General features: G+C 37.5%; 2 protein-coding genes across 2 annotated transcripts; both read left to right on the top strand.

Moving 5' to 3' along the window:
- The first annotated feature begins 5888 nt into the window (after nt 1-5888).
- On the top strand, nt 5889-7133 carry LOC123266041. The gene is made up of 2 exons (XM_044730068.1): nt 5889-6025; nt 6085-7133. Exons 1-2 carry the CDS (start codon nt 5962-5964, stop codon nt 7131-7133), a joined length of 1113 nt encoding a protein of 370 aa, XP_044586003.1. The 5' UTR covers nt 5889-5961.
- Nucleotides 7134-7403: 270 nt separating this feature from the next.
- LOC123266040 lies at nt 7404-10010 on the top strand. Its single transcript, XM_044730067.1, has 2 exons — nt 7404-8503; nt 8561-10010. Exons 1-2 carry the CDS (start codon nt 7404-7406, stop codon nt 10008-10010), a joined length of 2550 nt encoding a protein of 849 aa, XP_044586002.1.
- Nucleotides 10011-19535: the final 9525 nt, after the last annotated feature.

The following is a 19535-nucleotide window of genomic DNA, read 5'->3' as shown; positions in this document are numbered from 1 at the left end:
ATCGCCACCAAGCCGGTCAAAATCGGTTGATTCGTTCGTGAGTTATCGTTGATGAAAGAAAACCGAAAAAAGTTATTTTTCGGAATTACTCCGAAATTCCTAGTTCGATCTAATTAAACTTCAAAATTCATTTATATATATATATATATATATATATATATATATATATATATATATATATATATATATATATATATATATATTAAGTACTTGTAAAAACCCAAATGTGTGGTCGTCGTCCGAAATTAATATTTAGAGAACGATTGAATGACTCCGATGCGTTGTTTGTTTTTCTAATAATGTCGAAAACAGACCATTCTTCCGGTTTCCGACGCACAAGCCATTGATCAATGAAATATATAAAAAAACCTTTCATTTTTTTCAAAACGTCCTCATTTTCAGTCCTTTCAATGATTTTGATCAGAGCTGACGGAATTTCTGTTGCTGGTAAGTAGGCTAATGCTCTGACGTACTTCAAAATGTCTTTAATTTCAAAGTCAATAGAAGTTTTCGTATTTTTTTTACTCCAGCGTTTGTGGCACCTTTTTTTTGGGCATTCCTCAAAATCGCCTAAAAAATATAAAAAATTTGTAAAATCAAAGATTACACGCTCTCCCTGTATAATAGTGGATTTCTCACCTAGGGCAGGAATAGTATATTACACCCCTTGGGAAGGAAAATAAGAAAAGCCTCAGATCACATGTAATTGTTGGCCGAGGCGAAGCCGAGGTCAACAAACAAGGGATCAAAGGTTTTCTTTTTTACTTTCTAAGGGCTGTATACTATTTTTTTGTCCGACGAAGGTGGAAGCGGCAACTTTGTTTAGCACAGCGGGACGAAAGTTGCCACTTTTCGCCTGGAGGGCAAAAAAATAATAAATGTCTCAGATCACATGTAATTGTTGACCGAGGCGAAGCCGAGGTCGACAAACATGTGATCTGAGGCTTTCTTATTTTCTGCCCGTGGTGAGAATACTATTTTCCTCCTCGATGAAGACGGAAAGCGGCATTTTCGTTTAGCGCCGCGGGAGGAAAATTGACGCTTTCTGCCCGGAGGAGAGGAAAAATATTGATTGAAAAGAATTCGAAATGATGAAATTCGAATTCTTTTCAATAATTTCAATTCTTTTGTTTGTATATATAGATATACAGTTTGCATGGAGTGACCGCTTTTCAATTCTTTTCAATCAGTATTTTTAATCAGGGCTTAACGCTTATTTATTTTTTAAGAAAGTTGTAGCTAAGTGCTTCAAATCAGGGAAGACACCGGGTTCCGACAGTATCCCAACGTCAATTATTACGATCATAGCCCAGAAATATCCCGGATCTACTTCTGAATGTATACAATGCATGCCTTACAACTGGCACGTTTGCTACCGTTTGGAAGCACGAAAGACTAGTCCTACTGGATAAAGGGAACGAAGCTTTGCAAACACCTTCGTCTTTCAGGCCACTCTGCATGTTGGACATCGCCGGAAAAATTCTCGAAAGAATAATACAGCCAAGACTTCGAAGTGACATCGATCTTGTGCACAGTAAAAAATATTGTGTAAAATCAACACAATTTCTGTGTTAAATACGGTCCACGCAAAATTAGTAATAAAATTCAACACGTTTTGTGTTAAAATAACACTAACTTTGTGTTAAAATAACACAAAGTGTGTTGAATTTTAACACTAATTTTGTGTGGACCGTATTTAACACAATATTTTTTACTGTGTGGGTGGCTTTGCGAAAAATCAACACGGTTTTCGGAAAGGCAGATCAACGGTTGGCACGATTAAGATCACATAGATCACAACTGAAGCCTGGTCTGGTAACCTTAAATCTTGGAAAGTCTGCATCCTCCTCACGCTAGATGTAAGAACGCCTTCAATAGCGTAAAATGAGAGGACATTCTTGAGCACCGACTCAAGATAAAAAAGAAGAACTTGGCCATAGTCGACGATTATTTCGGCGCAAGAACGCTAATCGTGAAAACCACAGAAGGTACACAGGAGTATCCAATGACAGGAGGTATACCACAGGTTTCAGTCATGGGCCCCAATCTATGAAACACAAGTTATAAAGAACTGTTCGAGATCTTCCTGCCGAAACAGGTGCAGTTAACGGGTCTTGCTGATGACGTCGCGGTCACAGTGGTGGACAGCAAAGAGGAGGTTCATCTTCTAATTCGATCTACTATCGATACCGTAGAAAAGTGACTCGAACAAGATCAGATCAAACTAGCTAAACACACAACGGAGATGGCTGTACTAACGCGACAAAAATTATTTGCAAGAAACTTCAAGGTGGATATTGGCGATATTACATTGACTTCAACAAGAGTACTGCTTTACCTGGATGTGATGATAGACGAGAAACTGTCCTTTCGCGAACATCTTGAAAAAGCGACTACGCCCATCAACCAAGTATCATTCGAGAGGGTGAAACTCTATGACCTAAAAACTAGTAGCAACAACACGAAAACAGCCAGAGCATGTGAAAGCAAAAACGTTGGAAGAACGGGAAGACAGATGGAAGACCTGCGACAAGGGTAGATGGACAGTTTGCATTATCACGAATATTAGAACCTAGCGCACCGGAAATCACGGTGAGGCAGACTTCTTTTTGACCCAGCTGCTGACGGGTTATGACTCGTTCAATACATACCTTCACAAATTAGGCCTTCAGCATGCTCCGATGGTTAAATACTGTCCAGACAAGACTGACCGAGCCGAGCACAAGTTTTTCAAGTGCGAACGCTAGATGAACCATCGAACCAATATCTAAATAACTATAGGAAAGACTTTCAACCCTGCAAGCCTAGTGAACCACATGATACAAAGCGAAGAACATTGGATTGAAATTGCAGACTACTTGCGGTGCTTTTTAATGAAAAAGATTAAAGATAGAGATCGGTGAAACTATAGAGTGCATGTCATGTGACGCAACACCGGCTGGGCTAAAGTAATGATAACGTGGTTCTGACCCAGTCTTCCCTGCAGTAAGCGCAGGGAATAAGGTGAGGGTGATTTTAGTGGATTTGAGTGGATGGAAATTCCACAGTACCGACTAACATCTGTCGGTCTCGGTTCGCTCGTGCCGAAAATGTTGGGGCAGGCATCAATTTTTTTAATGCAATTTTTTCCGTATTTTCGACCAGATATAAAAAAAATATGAGTTAAAGTTTTTGGTCTATTTTCGGTCGAGTGACTAGTGGTTCTAATTTAAGCCCAAAGATGGATCTTTCATCTTCCCTTCTGTTCGAGAGCTATATTCTCTCTTCCCATTAGGTCGATGGAATCCATCGAACTTAAATACTAGTAAAGCTGGAAGCTTGTGATATCTGTTCAAGTTATAAGGATGTTAATTAAGTGGAAGATAGTGAAAAAAATTGAATGAGAGCAAAGACAGACTATTTATTTATTTATTTTTTCAAAGTCTGTCTTTGCTCTCATTCAATTTTCTTTCACTATCTTTCACTTAATTAACATCTTTATAACTCGAACAGATACCACAAGGTTCCAGCTTTACTAGTATTTAAGTTCGATGGATTCCATCGAACTAATGGGAAGAGAGAATATAGCTCTCGAACATAAGAGAAGATGAAAGATCCATCTTTGAGCTTAAATTAGAACCACTAGTCACTCGACCGAAAATAGGCCAAAAACTTTAACTCATATATTCAATCAATCGGTCCTAAAAAATATCATTAATAGAAAAAAATATCATTCATCACACAGGCAGAAATTTGAAAGCCCTAAACTGCACGACAATATGCCCTCTGCTTCGCCTCGAGCATCATGATGAGCAGCACAGGAATTTTATACTTTCTGCCCTTGTAGTGTAATATACTATTACTGTAAATACACTAGTCACAAAAATTAAGGGATATAAAAAAAATTCCAAATTTTTTGGTGATTTTCAACGAGTTGTAACTCCGAGGAAAATGATCGTATAGCAAAAAAAAAAAGCAAATTGTAGCTCCAAGAGTCTAGTTTTCTAAGAAAATTACCAAAAAAAAAATTAGGAAAACCGTTGACCCTGAAGGCCATACCTGCAACTTCCCGCTACTTTTATAATGAAACGCTCAAAATTACACTTATTATGTTTTTGAGCTCTTCGAGCTCAAAAGTCTGATAGAAATTTAATAAAACACTATTTTTAGAATTTTCAACCGCAACAACTTTTGAATGAATGAACGAATTTTCACGCGGTTTTTTAACTTCCCGCTAATAAATTTGAAAATTTTTTAAAATCGGGAAGTTATTGGTTTTATCTCGTTTTGCAAAAATCGAGTTTTCATCATATCACGACATTTCAAGGTCACAGGAAGCTTCCCTGACTATCCCTGCGAGGTTTTCGCTATGCATGTATGCATGTGTGTGTGTGTGTGTGTGTATGTACTCTTATAACTTTTGAACGGTTGAACCGATTTTATTGCGGTTGGTGCCATTCGAAAGGGCTTTGCCAAACTTAGATTTTTTGTCAATTTGAACCGATTTGGACCGATAGATTTTGAGAAATTTGTAGAAATCTCAAAAAAAGTTGAAAAACTAAATAAAAATTGAAAAATTGCTCATAATGGTGATTTTTGCGAAAACAAAGAATTTGAAGCTTCGGGGCACTACACTGATAAAAATATTAACCTGACTCAAGAGCCATCTTCTTGAGCCAAGAATACCATTTTGAAGAAAATGATTTTCTTGAGTCAAGAAATAAATTCTTGAGCTAAGAAATTATTCTTGGTCTAAGAAAATTTTCTTGTTTGAAGAATCTATTCTCTTGACTCAAGAAAATCATTTTCTTCAATATGAAGTTCTTGGTTCAATAGTTTGGCTCTTGAGTCAAGTCAACTTTTTTATCAGTGTATGAAAAAAAAATTGCAGCACTTTGAATTTCTTAGGGGTTTTAAGGGACACTATAAGATTGGAAAATTACCAAAGATATCTTTCGTTCATTCATTTTATCCAAAGTTTTACTAGTGTTCGGTGAACAAGGCCCAGTAGCGATTAATTCGCTCCTGGGGGACTCCCAAATTTAAGAGACGCACCTGTCCACCGCTAGTTCCCGCAAAAATCGAACCGCCAATAGAAAATCAGCCTCTCGATCACGTCATGAATCGACCGCTTTATTGGCTGATCGCTCCCACTAGACATGCGCAATAGCCTTCTTCCCCAACTCAACGAGGAAGAAGACGGACTATTGTTATTATCTTTCGCTTCTACGCTTTCGCTGCATCAAGTCGCCATTAGTATTTCTTTACTTTCGCTTTTTGTTAATAAACCGCATTTCGCTAATTTTATAATTTAAACTGCTTAAATTAACCGCTAATAATTCGCTTTAATTTGTTATAGGTAAATTGTGTTAACAGTGCATTTATTTCACCGCTTTTTCAGTGCCGGCAAAGTGTTCAACCACGTGTCAACCGGCTTCGCTTTTGCAAACCACGCAGTAATTAACAAATCCGCTTTTATCTTAACAATCCGCTATTAAAAATATTAAATATTGAGTGTAATTAATGTAAATAAATTACTAGTGTTATTTTTGATAATAAATTACGCGTTTTAATTGAGATATCCAACCCTAAACCTGATCCCCGCTTTTCCGTTCTTTCTGTAATTATTCATTGGTCCCTCGAGCCGGATCAGGCTGGCTCTATCTCAATTAAATTAATTTATTATTCCGCTTAAAAATTGTGCTGTGCTAAGTGAAGTGTAATACCGCTAGGAAAGGTCGAGTGTCAGGAGCATCGCAGAGCACATCGGGTGCTGCTCCTGATAGTGATTCGTACACCGGTACGCTGAACTTTCCGTTTATTAAGACTGAAAACTCGACTTCGGGCCTTAAATAACTTCGCTATGGAGAATTACACAAGATAGTTGAAAAATGCAATTTGTGCTTCAACTTTCGTGTTCCGTACCGCGCCGCAGATTGCAAGACCGCTCAAGATTGCCGAAAATGTGGTCAACGTCACCACATGTCCATCCATTTTGGATGCACCAACGAAACCAGCTTCACCGCAGTCTACATCTTCCGCACAGGCAACTAATCGTTCCCTTTAGACCGTTTACAACTTGAAATTAACTGTTGATTATTTCAGATCCGCTTTCCGCTCAAGTATTGCTAGCTACCGCTTTAGTCCAGGTCCGCCCACATCATGGTAATCCAATCACCGCCAGAGTGTTGATTGATCAAGGTTCAGAGCTCTCATTTATGAGACAGTCGCTCTTCAAGAAGCTTGGACAACCGCTACAGCGTGACATGGTCATGCTCAAGGGCATTGGCAATGTCTCCGCAGGAAGCTCACTAGGTGTGAGCACAATTGAGCTTCGTTCGCTGTGTACGACCGCATCAATGCATGTCAGCATGCATATTCTACCAACACTGACGGTAGATCTTCCATCGTTCGTGATCGCTGATCCGAAATGGCCGCATCTTGAGAATCTCAAGCTCGCTGACCCGCAGTATCTACAGCCACGCCCTGTAGATATCATTCTAGGTGCATCACCAGCCGCACAGATCATGAACGCAGAGATTCAACGAGGACCTCGCAATGCTCCTATTGCACAATCCACCACGCTTGGTTGGATTGTCTATGGGGCTGTCACCGCTAAACACGCTTCAACATCACACGCAGCACTACATGCGTCAGTAGATACTGAATTACAAGACGCTATCGCTAAGTTTTGGGAACAGGAAGAAGTTCCATTAGGAAATTCACCGCTCAACAACGCTGAAGAAGACGAATGTGAAATTCACTTTCGTCAAACGCATTATCGACAGCCTGATGGACGCTACGTAGTGAGATTACCGCTTAAGGCCCTTGAGAGTCAACTTGGCGACTCTATCAACGCAGCTATGGGGTCACTCCGCAGATTAATAACTCGCTTGTCGCGAGAAAGAGAATATTCTGACATGTATCGTGCATTCATGGCAGAATACATTCAACTAGGACACATGGTACGAGTACCAGTCAACGAATTGCCCGCAAACGCTTATTTCTTGCCTCACCATGGGGTATTGAAGCTTGATAGTGCCACTACGAAGCTCCGCACAGTGTTCAATGGTTCCTGTGCAACATCTACAGGAATTTCATTGAACGACATTCTCCACGCAGGACCCAAAACGCAAATTGACATTTTGATGTGATGTTGAGAATCCGTTGCAGCAGGATTCTATTCGCTACTGACATCACCAAGATGTTCAGACAGATTGAGGTCGACTCGCTTGATTGGCCGCTTCAGTGCATTCTCTGGATAGATGAGAATGACTTAATAGACGCTTACTGTCTCAAGACAGTCACATACGGGACCGCTAGTGCACCTTTTGACGCTGTACGTGTGCTTATCCAACTAGTAAAGGATGAAGGACACCGCTTTCCGCTAGCTGTTGCTCCAATGTTGAAAACACGCTACGTAGATGATATCTACGGTGGAGCAGACAACGAAGAAGACGCTATCAAGGCTGCAGTACAAACAAAAAGCTCTGTGTGCAGCAGGCTGCTTCCCGCTTGCCAAATGGGCTAGCAATAGCCCACGGTTACTCGCTGAAGTCGCTCCAGAAAAGCAGCTGGATACACCGCTTAAAGAAATCAGTGATGCACCAGTAAAAGTCCTGGGCATGTACTGGAATTCACGCACTGACGCTCTCCAGTTCAAGTACACGCTACCGCCAGATACGCCTAAGACAAAGAGAGCTATTTTGTCTGAAATCGCTAAGCTGTATGATCCGCTAGGACTTCTCGCACCAATAGTCGTCAAAGCCAAGATCTTTATGCAAAATCTGTGGCTAGATAGAGTGTCATGGGATGAACAATTGTCACCATCACTCATTCACAAATGGACTGGATACCGCGAGGATCTTCGAAACATCGAATCCATCCGCATTCCACGCTGGAATAATATAGCACCTGGAGCAACTATGGAATTGCACGGGTTCTCAGACGCTTCGCAAAACGCTATGGCTGCCGCTGTTTATTTGAGAGTCACTGACGCTGATGGGAACACAAAGGTCTCACTTTTGTGTTCAAAAACGCAAGTAGCACCACTGAAAACCATGACAATCCCACGCTTGGAATTATCTGCCGCATGGTTGCTAACACAACTGATACTTCATGTTAAAGAAGTTCAGTCGCTTGAAAATGTCAGGATCAATCTCTGGACTGACTCCGCCGTGACTCTCGCATGGATTAAAAGTCCAGCAATCCGCTGGAAGACATTCGTCCGCAATCGAGTGGGAAAAATCCAAGAAACGCTTCGAGATATCTCCTGGAAATTTATTCCAGGAAAACAAAACCCCGCTGACTGCGCTTCAAGAGGTATACCTACGCTAAAACTGAAACAACACGCTCTCTGGTGGCATGGACCAACTTGGCTTCATGAACCAGAATCCTCTTGGCCCACTCTGGAACCTCCAACCGACAACGCAACGCATCGAGAAGAACGCCAAGGTCTGACACTAGTAACTTGGAAAGCAGAAAATTGCCTGCTCCAACAATTACTGTCGCATTACACGCAGCTGTTTCCACTGCTATGAAAACTCAGCATCTGGCATCGTGCCATCGACCGCTTTAAAAGAGTTCCACAATCTTCGCTGGCCTACCCGCTTACTCCATCAGACCTGGAGCGCGCTAAATTGACCTTGATTAAGTTCACTCAAGGACAATACTTCGCTAGAGAGATTTACACGCTACAAGATGGTGATGGTCTGCCTAAAAATAACAGCATCACTAAGCTGACTCCGTTCATCGACCATCAGGGGGTCCTGAGAGTCGGTGGCCGCTTGAAAAACGCATTGCTGGACCCAGAAGAGAGGCATCCAGCGATTCTACCGCGACAATCACCGCTTACATTAATTTTGATTGATGACTCGCACCGCAAAACGCTTCACGGAGGTACTCAGCTTACGCTCGCTGACTTACGCAAGAGTGTCTGGATCATTGGAGGCCGTGTTCCAGTCAGATCATTTATTTTACGCTGCGTTATCTGCACGCGACACCGTGGAGAACGCGCTCAACAGTTGATGGGTCAACTACCCGCCGCACGAGTACAGCCAACTCGAGCCTTCTTGCATACAGGACTCGACTACGCTGGACCTATCACGCTGAAAACGTTTCAAGGACGTGGAGCAAAAACATACAAAGGCTGGATTGCAGTCTTTGTATGCATGTTCAGTTCAGCTGTACACTTAGAGCTAGTAACTGACTACACCGCTGCCGCTTTCATCGCCGCTTATCGCCGCTTCACTAGTCGCCGAGGTATCTGCCACACGCTATATTCAGACTGTGGAACCAATTTTGTAGGAGCAGATAAAGAGCTGAAACGACTATTCACTGCAGGATCCCGCACATTACGAGAATTATCAACCTTGATCGCTCAAGATGGCACGAACTGGAAATTCAATCCGCCTGGAGCTCCACATTTTGGAGGAAAATGGGAAGCCGCTGTGAAATCTATCAAATTTCACCTTCGAAGAACTATCGGAGACTCGCTGTTGACGCTTGAGCAATATTCAACGCTACTGGCTCAAATTGAAGCCATATTGAATTCCAGACCGCTCACACTGCTGAATGAAGATCCTGCTGACCTGGCTGTACTGACTCCAGGTCACTTCTTAATCGGACAGTCACTGACCGCTATCCCAGAGCCATCGCTGACAGATTTACAACCTGCTCGGCTCTCGCACTGGGAACAAGTCCAGCAAATGGTTCAACATTTCTGGAAACGCTACTACCAGGACTGCATCCACCGCTACCAGGCCATTTCAAAGTGGCATCATCGACGCAACCAGATCAAGGTGGGTTCAGTAGTACTGATCACCACTGAGGATCTCCCACCAACCAAGTGGCCATTAGCCAAAGTAATTGCTGTCCATCCAGGTGAAGATGGACAAATCCGCGTAGTAACTGTTAAGACAGTTAACACAGAGCTGGTACGTCCAATTACAAAGCTCTGTGTCCTGCCGCTAACGCATGAAGAAGATGATCTTGTCGACGCAGCCGCCAACCCGGGGGAGAATGTTCGGTGAACAAGGCCCAGTAGCGATTAACTCGCTCCTGGGGACTCCCAAATTCAAGAGACGCACCTGTCCACCGCTAGTTCCCGCAAAAATCGAACCGCCAATAGAAAATCAGCCTCTCGATCACGTCATGAATCGACCGCTTTATTGGCTGATCGCTCCCACTAGACATGCGCAATAGCCTTCTTCCCCAACTCAACGAGGAAGAAGACGGACTATTGTTATTATCTTTCGCTTTTACGCTTTCGCTGCATCAAGTCGCCATTAGTATTTCTTTACTTTCGCTTTTTGTTAATAAACCGCATTTCGCTAATTTTATAATTTAAACTGCTTAAATTAACCGCTAATAATTCGCTTTAATTTGTTATAGGTAAATTGTGTTAACAGTGCATTTATTTCACCGCTTTTTCAGTGCCGGCAAAGTGTTCAACCACGTGTCAACCGGCTTCGCTTTTGCAAACCACGCAGTAATTAACAAATCCGCTTTTATCTTAACAATCCGCTATTAAAAATATTAAATATTGAGTGTAATTAATGTAAATAAATTACTAGTGTTATTTTTGATAATAAATTACGCGTTTTAATTGAGATATCCAACCCTAAACCTGATCCCCGCTTTTCCGCTCTTTCTGTAATTATTCAACTAGGTTATCCAAATATTCTTAATTATGCGAATTTTTGTCTTTTTTTAAGTCAAAGTTTTCAATTAAAAAAAAATTGTTTCGTTAACAGCCATCTATACTTTCTGATTGAGAATATTGTGTAGTTTTCAAAACCCTTCTCCGATTTCTAATACGATCATTATTCCCAGAGTTATTAATTATCAAAGTCAAAAAGAACTTTTTTGCTTTGATTGACGATAACTCCCCGGCAAATCATCATACAGGCGTTTTGATTATGTCAAATTAAAAGGCATTAAATTTTCTTAAAGAGCTTTTGAAGGGAACAAAAAAAAACTTTGTTTGAAGCTCGTAGGCCTTGTTTTAAATGAGAAAAACTTCGGAAATGTATTTTTTTGGTAGTTTTCTTAGGATTACTCCAGACCTAAACATAAAAAAAATTTTCATGGTCATATTTGTAAACTAGACACTTAGAGCAACAATGTGCTTTTTTTTTGCTGTACGATCATTTCCTTTGGAGTTACAGCTCGTTGAAAGTTATTCAAAAATTTGAAATTTTTTTTATAACCTTTAATTCTTGTGACTAGTGTATCTTATTTTTATACTTATTAAATGAAATTTATATTGATAACTGTACTTGACACAAGTGAAAGTAACAGGGTTGGGTGGTGGCAGATGGTATCAGATCTTTTATTGCATTTCTGCTGGCTAACTCGAAATCGAGATGAAAAATTGGATCCAGCTCTTTAATTTGGGGACATATATCATTACACAGGATTTCAAAAATGGCTTCATATGATGATGTTGCCTTTGACTCCATCAAGGCATACAGGAAAGGGAATGCCTATAATAAAATGAAAAATCTTAAGACGACTGATCCTGCAGGGTATTATATTAGTAACAGCGACATACAATGGCTTTTCTTAACAATTTACATTTTCTAAAATATAAGATCATTTCGATGTTACAGTCATCAAGACTTTATTTGAGCACTTACGGGAATTTTTATTATGTATATATTATATATATATACATAATAAAAATTCCCGTAGGTACTTTTCTCAAGTACAAGGTCAACTAATGATATTTATAAATATATAAGCTCACTCCGTCATTACACTCATCGAGACCTTTCATTTCAGTACCCACATCAACATTTCATATATTTATATATATTATATATATGGAAAATATGTCAAAAATATATGTATAGGTACTCAAATGAAAGCTCTTGATGAGTGTAACATCGGGATGAGCTTATATCTTTGAAATATATATATGTATATATGTATGTATGAAAAATATATCAAAAATGCATCTGGGTACTCAAATGAAAGGTCTCGATGAGTGTAATGTCGGAGTGAGCTCATATCTTTAAAAATATCATTATTTGACAAGATAGCAATGTCAGATCTTAATTATTGAAATTTTTAAAGATATAAGCTTTTCCCGATGTTACACTCATCAAGAGCTTTCATTTGAGTACCCACATGCATTTTGATATATTTTTCATGTATACATATATATTAATATATGAAAAAATTGATGTGGGTGCTCAAGTAAAAGATCTCGATGAGTATAACATCGGGATCAGCTTATATCATTAAAAATGTCAATAGTTAACGAGATACGAGGTCATTTCTTAATTATTGATATTTTTAAAGATCTTCTTGATGTTACACTGATCAAGAGCTTTCATTTGAGTATCCACATCAACTTTTCATATATATATATATGAAAAGTTGATGTGGGTACTCAAATGAAAGGTCTCGATGAGTGTAATGTCGGGATGAGCTTATATCTTTTATAACGTCAAAAGTTCACCAGATGCAAGGTAATTTCTTAATTATGTATCTAGAGATAGAGCATTTTCGAATGCAGCCTTAATTCTTATCATAATAAATTGACTATTATTCTTATATATAAATTGACCACATGAAACGTGGAATTGAGATGAACTTGGGATATTATGCAAGAAAATTTCAAAAAACGTACATGGTTACCCTTGTAAATTTGTAAGATAACAAATTGGCGCGTAGAAATCTTCTGAGGCCTGATATTAAAAGTCCCGTCAATGCTGAATTCGACAGCTCCTTTTTCTTCATTTTTCAATAAAGTTTGAATAAAGAGTCTGTCGAAGAAAATAACTGAAAGGCCATCTTTAGAAGGTACACATTGTACTTCCAATTTTCCGTGATTGTATTGAGTCAGATGTTGCCACTCTTCATCAATCAAGTACTGCCCATACTGCTCGAGAGTTTTTGGCTGTGGAGGAGTAACGGTTCTACGAGAGCGATGCATAGTAGCCTTCTTATTATTGTAATCAACAGCAGGAACGTCAGGATTTCTATACGGAGAGAAAGATATTTGAAAGTTATTCAAAACACACACACACACTCACACGCACACAGACACCATCGCGGGAATGGTCAGGGAAGCTTCCTAGGACCTCAAGTCGTCGAGATCTGATGAAAACTCGATTTTCGAAAAACGGGGTAAAAACAATAACTTCCCGATTTTTGAAAATTTTCAATTTTCTTAGCGGGAAGTTAGAAAAAAACAATCTAACTGTCAATATTAAAGAAGTTAGGTTGACATTACAAAGTTCATATTTTTAACGAAATTAAAAATAATTAATATTAAACTGTAATTGTGATGAAAATTAATTTAACAGAAATTTGATAATTTTGATAATTTCTGTAAGAAATAAATTATGACAAAACTGGTGACGTTAGCCGAGTCGTCTAAGGCGCATGGCCTATAGAGGACTTGAACTAACTTACCAGCCAGGCGTGGGTTTGAATTCCAAGCTGGTCTTAGAAACCAACTTGGTTGATATTCGGCCCTTGCCGCGTAGGTTAAGATTTACACAACCCAAAAAGACCCCAACATACCACTCCCAACAGTTAAAGTCGGCGATATGACCACAGCAGTTAAAACCGACTCTAAATAATAACTAATAGAAAAAAAAAAAAAAATTATGACAAAAAAAATTTTTTTTTAAATTGCCATTTCGGAATTTTATAAAATAAAAAATGCAATTTTTTATAAATAATTTTCTGAAACAAATTTGTTTGTTAAAGAAAATGAAAAAATTGTAATGACAGCTAAATTTAATGTCATTTAATTTTATGTGTTGATTGTTCCAACGTGTAAATTTATTTTTTGTTAATTAATATTAGGTACTTTGCAATCATTATCTGATATATATATATTTGGTTCACATTTTTTTAACTTTTCATTTGTTTTTAGGGACTGGGAAAGCCCCGCGCCCCCAACCCCCTACCGGGGCTTTGTCCCTGGACTTCACCGCTTCGCTTCGCTCGTGCGTTCAACTTCGCTTTCGTGGGCAATCGACAACTTGTCGCAATTGTTACACAATATACAATTATTGATAAATCGAAAAAACGCGAAGTATCATGGGACCAGAGCCTTAAAAACTGTCCGCCATATTGAAGTCACCTTCTTACTCCAATTAATAATAATTTTTTTGAACCTCCAGTACTTCCAGTACTCGCGTCAACATTTTTATGTTAAGAAATATTTGTCGTAATTCAAAAAAACGCGAAGTATCAACTAACCAGAGCTTTAATAGCCATCTACTACATTGAAATCAGCTCCTCACTCTAAACAATAATTTTTTTTTCATCTCCAGTACCTTCAGTACTCACTGCAACATTTTTATCTCAGAGAATATATGTTATCATTTAAAAAAAAACGCAAAGTATTTACCGAGCCGAGCTTCAACCGTCCTCCACATAGGAGTCACCTCTTCTCTTCAGATAATATATTTTTTTTATTAAATTTCCTCAATCTTCCCTGATTATCCTAGCAATTATTATCATAAAACGTTTTATCAATAACTCGGAAAGACGCGAAGTATCAACTGACCACAGCTTCAATAACCGTGACCATATTGAAGTCACCTCCTCACTCCAGACAATAATATTTTTTTTTAATCTCAAGTACTCTCAGTACTCGCCTCAGGATTTTTATCTCAAGAAATATTTGTCGTCATTTGAAAAACGTGAGCTTTAATTACCGTTCACCATATTGAAGTAACCTCCTCACTGCAGTGAATAATTTTTTTTTCTAAACTTCCGGTACCCTTTGTATTCGCTTCAACATTTTAATCTCCAAAAATATACATAGTAAATTCAAAAAAATACAAAGCATTTACCTAGCTGGGCTTTAACTGTCTACCATAAAGAAGTCACCTCCACTCTTCAGACAATATATTTTTTATTGAATCTCTTAAGTCATTTGTACGCATCCGAGCAATTTTTATCAAGAAACATTTTATTAATAACTTAGAAAGACGCGAAGTATCATCTGACCAAAGCTTTCACAACCGTCCGTTATATTGAAGTCATCACCTCACTCCAGAAAATAATCATTTTTTTGAATCTCCAGTACTTCCAGTACCCGATACAACATTTTTATCTCAAGAAATACTTGCTGTAATTTAAAAAACGCGAAGTATCAACTGATCAGAGCTTTAAAAACCGTCTGCCATATTGAAGTCACCTTGTTCCTCCAGACAATAATTTTTTTTCAATCTCCAATACTCTCAGTACTCGCCGCAACTTTTTTGTCTCGAAGAATGTACGTCGTAATTTTAAAAAAACGCAAAATATTTACCGAGCCCAGCTGTAACCGTCCGTTATAGAGGAGTCACTTCCTCTCTTCAGACAATATATTTTTCATTAAATCTCTTCAATTTTCCCTACTCATACTAGCAATTTTTATTAAAAAACATTATATTAATAACTTGAAAAGACGCAAATTATCAACTGACCACAGCTTCAATAACCGTTTGCCAGTACATTCAGTACTCGCCGCAACATTTTTATCTCAAATAATATACGTCGTGATGTCAGAAAAACGCAAAGTATTTACCGAGCCGAGGTTTTGCCATTTTCCACAAAAAATTCACCCCCTTACTTCAGACAATATATTTTTCATTAAATCTCTTGTCTCTTATACGCATCCTAACATTTTTTAATCAGGAACTATTTTATTAATAACTCGAAAAAACGCGAAGAATAACCTGACCAGAACTTTAATAACCATCTGTCATATTGAAGTTACCCCCTCACTCCAGACAATATTAATTTTTTTAATCTCCAGTACCCTCAATACTTGCCTCAACATTTTTATCTCGATTAATATACATAGTTAATTCGAAAAAACCCTAAGCATTTACCGAACGGAGCTTAAACCGTTTGCCATGTTGAAGTCACCTCTTCTCTTTAGACATATTTTTTATCAAATCTCCTAAGTTTTTCGTACTCATCCCAGCAATTTTTACATAAAAATATTTTATTATTAATAACTCCCAAAAACGTGAAGTATCAACTAACCAGAGCTTTAATAGCCGTTTGCTTCATTGAAGTCACCCCTTCACTCCAGACAATATTAATTTTTTTAAATCTCCAGAACTTCCAGTACTCGCCTTAACATATTTATGTCAAGAAATATTTGTTGTAATTTAGAAAACGCAAAGTAAGAACTGACCAGAGCTTTGATAACCTTGTTTCATAATGAAGTCTCCTCCTCACTCCAGACAATAATTTTTTTGTTAATTTCCAGTACCCTTAGTACTCGCCTCATTATTTTTATCTCGAAAAACATATGTCGTAATTTCAAAAAAACGCAAAGTTTTTACCGAGCCGAGCTTTAGCCGTCCTCCACAAAGGAGCCACCTCCTTTCTTCAGATAATATATTTTTTATTAAAGCTTCTAAGTCTTCTGTACTCATCCAAGAATTTTTTATCTTAAAATATTTTATTGATAACTCGAAAGAACGCGAAATATCAACTAACCAGAACTTTAATAACCGTCCGCTATATTGAAGTCACCGCCTTACTCCAGATAATAATTTTTTTTTCATCTCCGGCACCTTCAGTACTCACCCCACCAATTATTATCGCAAGAAATATTTGTCGACATTTAAAAAAATGCAAACTATGGGGTCATCCATAAATTACGTCACAACTTAAGGGGGGGGGGGTATCACCAGAATGTGACATTGTGTGACGAGGGGCAGAGGGGGTCAAAAGTTTTGTGACGTGACATGTTAAAATTTGAATTACTCAAACGTGAAACTTACAGTGCGCGTCATTGATTCGTGACGGTTGAAAATTTTATGGTAAAATAGAAAAATTAAAATTTCTACATCTGTAAATAAAGAAATCAATAAAAAGAAAATCTGTATAAGCATCAATTTAAACAAAATTGAAAAAATAATTCACTTTAAAAAATAGTTCACAAACCTCCATGAGTAGCTAACTGTGATAAATACGACACTCACTGTTTTAAAATTGTCTACTCATGGAGGTTTGTCGTCCTCCAGAAAGTTGCGGATCAGTCTGAAGAAATACACACGCTATCAAAAAAATGTCTAGGTTATTTTTTGGAGTGCAGGGAATCTCGCCGCTGCCTGATCCACAATCTCCTGGAGTACCGACTCCGTAAACCTCCATGAGTAGCTAACTCTGATAAACACGACACATTATTTTAAAAATGTCTAGGTTATTTTTTGGAGTGCGGGGGATCTCGCTGCTGCCTGATCCGCAACCTCCTAGAAAACCGACCCGTAAACATCGAAGGGTTATTGTAGTCGAGTGCTCTCGAGCATTATAGAAGTTTTAGTTGAATTTTTTATTAGCTCGTAAATTGCAAGCAATTATATATTTAATTATACTTTTTATTTGAATTTATGAATTTATATAAATCAAAATTTATAGATGTCTAAAATCACGGGTTTCTAAATTTGCTGGTCTATATTTATAGATGTCTATTGCTTAAGAATTCATATATTAATAACTGTCAGTATTTCTATAAATATAAATATTCAAATGTCTTTTTACTGACTTCTCTGAATTCAGTTCATTTTGTTTAATTCAATGTCTATATTTATATTTGATAAATTTAAAAATTATCCAATTATATTGTTATCTTTTTTTTTAATATTATAATTTTACTTTTATTTATTTTATGGTGTGTAATCATTTTAATTGCTAATATTTTCAATTTCTATTTTAATTGTGATTGATATTTTGAGTTATTTATTTTCAGTGAATTATTTTTTCAATTTTGTTTAAATTGATGCTTATAAAGATTTTCCTTTTATTGATTTCTTTATTTACAGATGTCGAAATTTTGATTTTTCTATTTTACCATAAAATTTTCAACCGGTACGAATCAATGACGCGCACTGTATATGTTAATAAAAAACTTAAAATATTTACGAACTCAATTTATATTTATTAATAAAATACTTTAGCACTCTCGTTATGAGATTATCTCTCACGCAACAACATCTAACTTCTAAAGCAGCGTTGTAATGCAAGTGAGATACTAAAATTCTTAAGAGTTCTGAATAGTAAGGGTCTGAGTAGGTTTAAATCGTCGGCGAGTGCTCGCTCCCTTTTCTAAAAAGTGAAAATAACTGTTTCTTTTTAATTATTTTTAAATATATGCATAAAATTGAAAAATGTGTGACGTCAAATCAAGGGGGAGGGGGTTCGGAAAATGTGACAACCTGTGACAAGGACGGGGGGAGGGGTTAAAAAGTCCTGAAATTCGTGTGACGTAATTTATGGATGGCCCCTATTTACTGACCCGAGCTTTAACCGGCTACCATATTGAAGTCACTTTCTCACTCTAAACAACATATTTTTAGTTAAATATCTTGAATCGTTAGTACTCACTGAAGAAATTTTTAGAAATTTTTAATGAGTTTGTCAGATTCTCCAAGACAAGTATAAACACTCAAAAATTTTGTGTATTTTAATTGGTTATAGAGAATTGCGTACGACCACATCAAGTGCTGCATCCATAAAAGTAACCAAATAATTAATTAGAAGTAATAATATATAATTACATGTTGTTATATATAATTATACAGAATTATATATAATTATACTTGGCCAATTTTTGGATCCAATCATATATAGATCATTATGCATGATTATATATGATTAGACAAAAACTTTTTTCATCGAGGTAGTTGATTAAAAAGTAAAAATATCGAACCAAGAATACCATTTTTAAGAAAATGATAAGAATAATAAGCTTTGTCAAACCTTCTCAACGTAGTATCAAAAATACTGCGCAACGAAACTCCAGTGTTCTTCGCAGCAACTTGTAATTCCTTATGGAAAGATCTTTCCACGGCTAAAGTTTTATTTTTAATATGGTTGTGGTCTTCGATGATCGGGTCAATAATTCCATTCAAATGGATCATAGTGGAGATATTGCACGGTAGAAAGGGGGGTTCTTTGTTGTAATGGCGCCGATGATCACATTCTACAACTCTACAATAATAATTTAAGATTTTTAATTTTAATTTGACAAATATAAAGTATTCAACTCTTTGAGCTTAAAAGCAAATTTTCTTATTGATTATTGAACTATTTAAATCTGAAAATCGACAAAATGTAATGCTACGTTGCTTTAAAAATTTTAAATTTCGATATCTCTCGAAAAAATAAATCGATTTTAATGCACATAATTTTATTAGTAATATAACTCTCGAACGAATCAACCGATTTTGACGGGACTGGTGGCAATCGACGTAGTTTCTCAATTTTAAGAATAGCTTAGTTTTTGGAATTTATCGGTGGAGCCGTTTAGACGTTATTCCAAAGAAACGATTTTTTGAAAATTTTATTTTTGAGACTTCTCAAAATCTAGCGAATCGAATCGATTCAAATTTTCACTGAATTTAATGGCAATAATACTCTTTGGATCGCCATCTATTTCGATCCAATCGGCCGAGCCGTTCAAAAGTTATAAGAGATTTACACACACACACACACACACACACACACACACACACACACACACACACACACACACACACACACACACACACACAAAGCCGCACGGACACCATCGCGGGAATAGT

This window comes from Cotesia glomerata, linkage group LG5 (assembly GCF_020080835.1).
Source record: "Cotesia glomerata isolate CgM1 linkage group LG5, MPM_Cglom_v2.3, whole genome shotgun sequence".
In the NCBI taxonomy this organism is placed as follows: Eukaryota; Metazoa; Arthropoda; class Insecta; order Hymenoptera; family Braconidae; genus Cotesia; species Cotesia glomerata.
The sequence above is the reverse complement of the archived record's forward strand: the minus strand, read 5'-3'. Positions and strand labels throughout refer to the sequence as shown.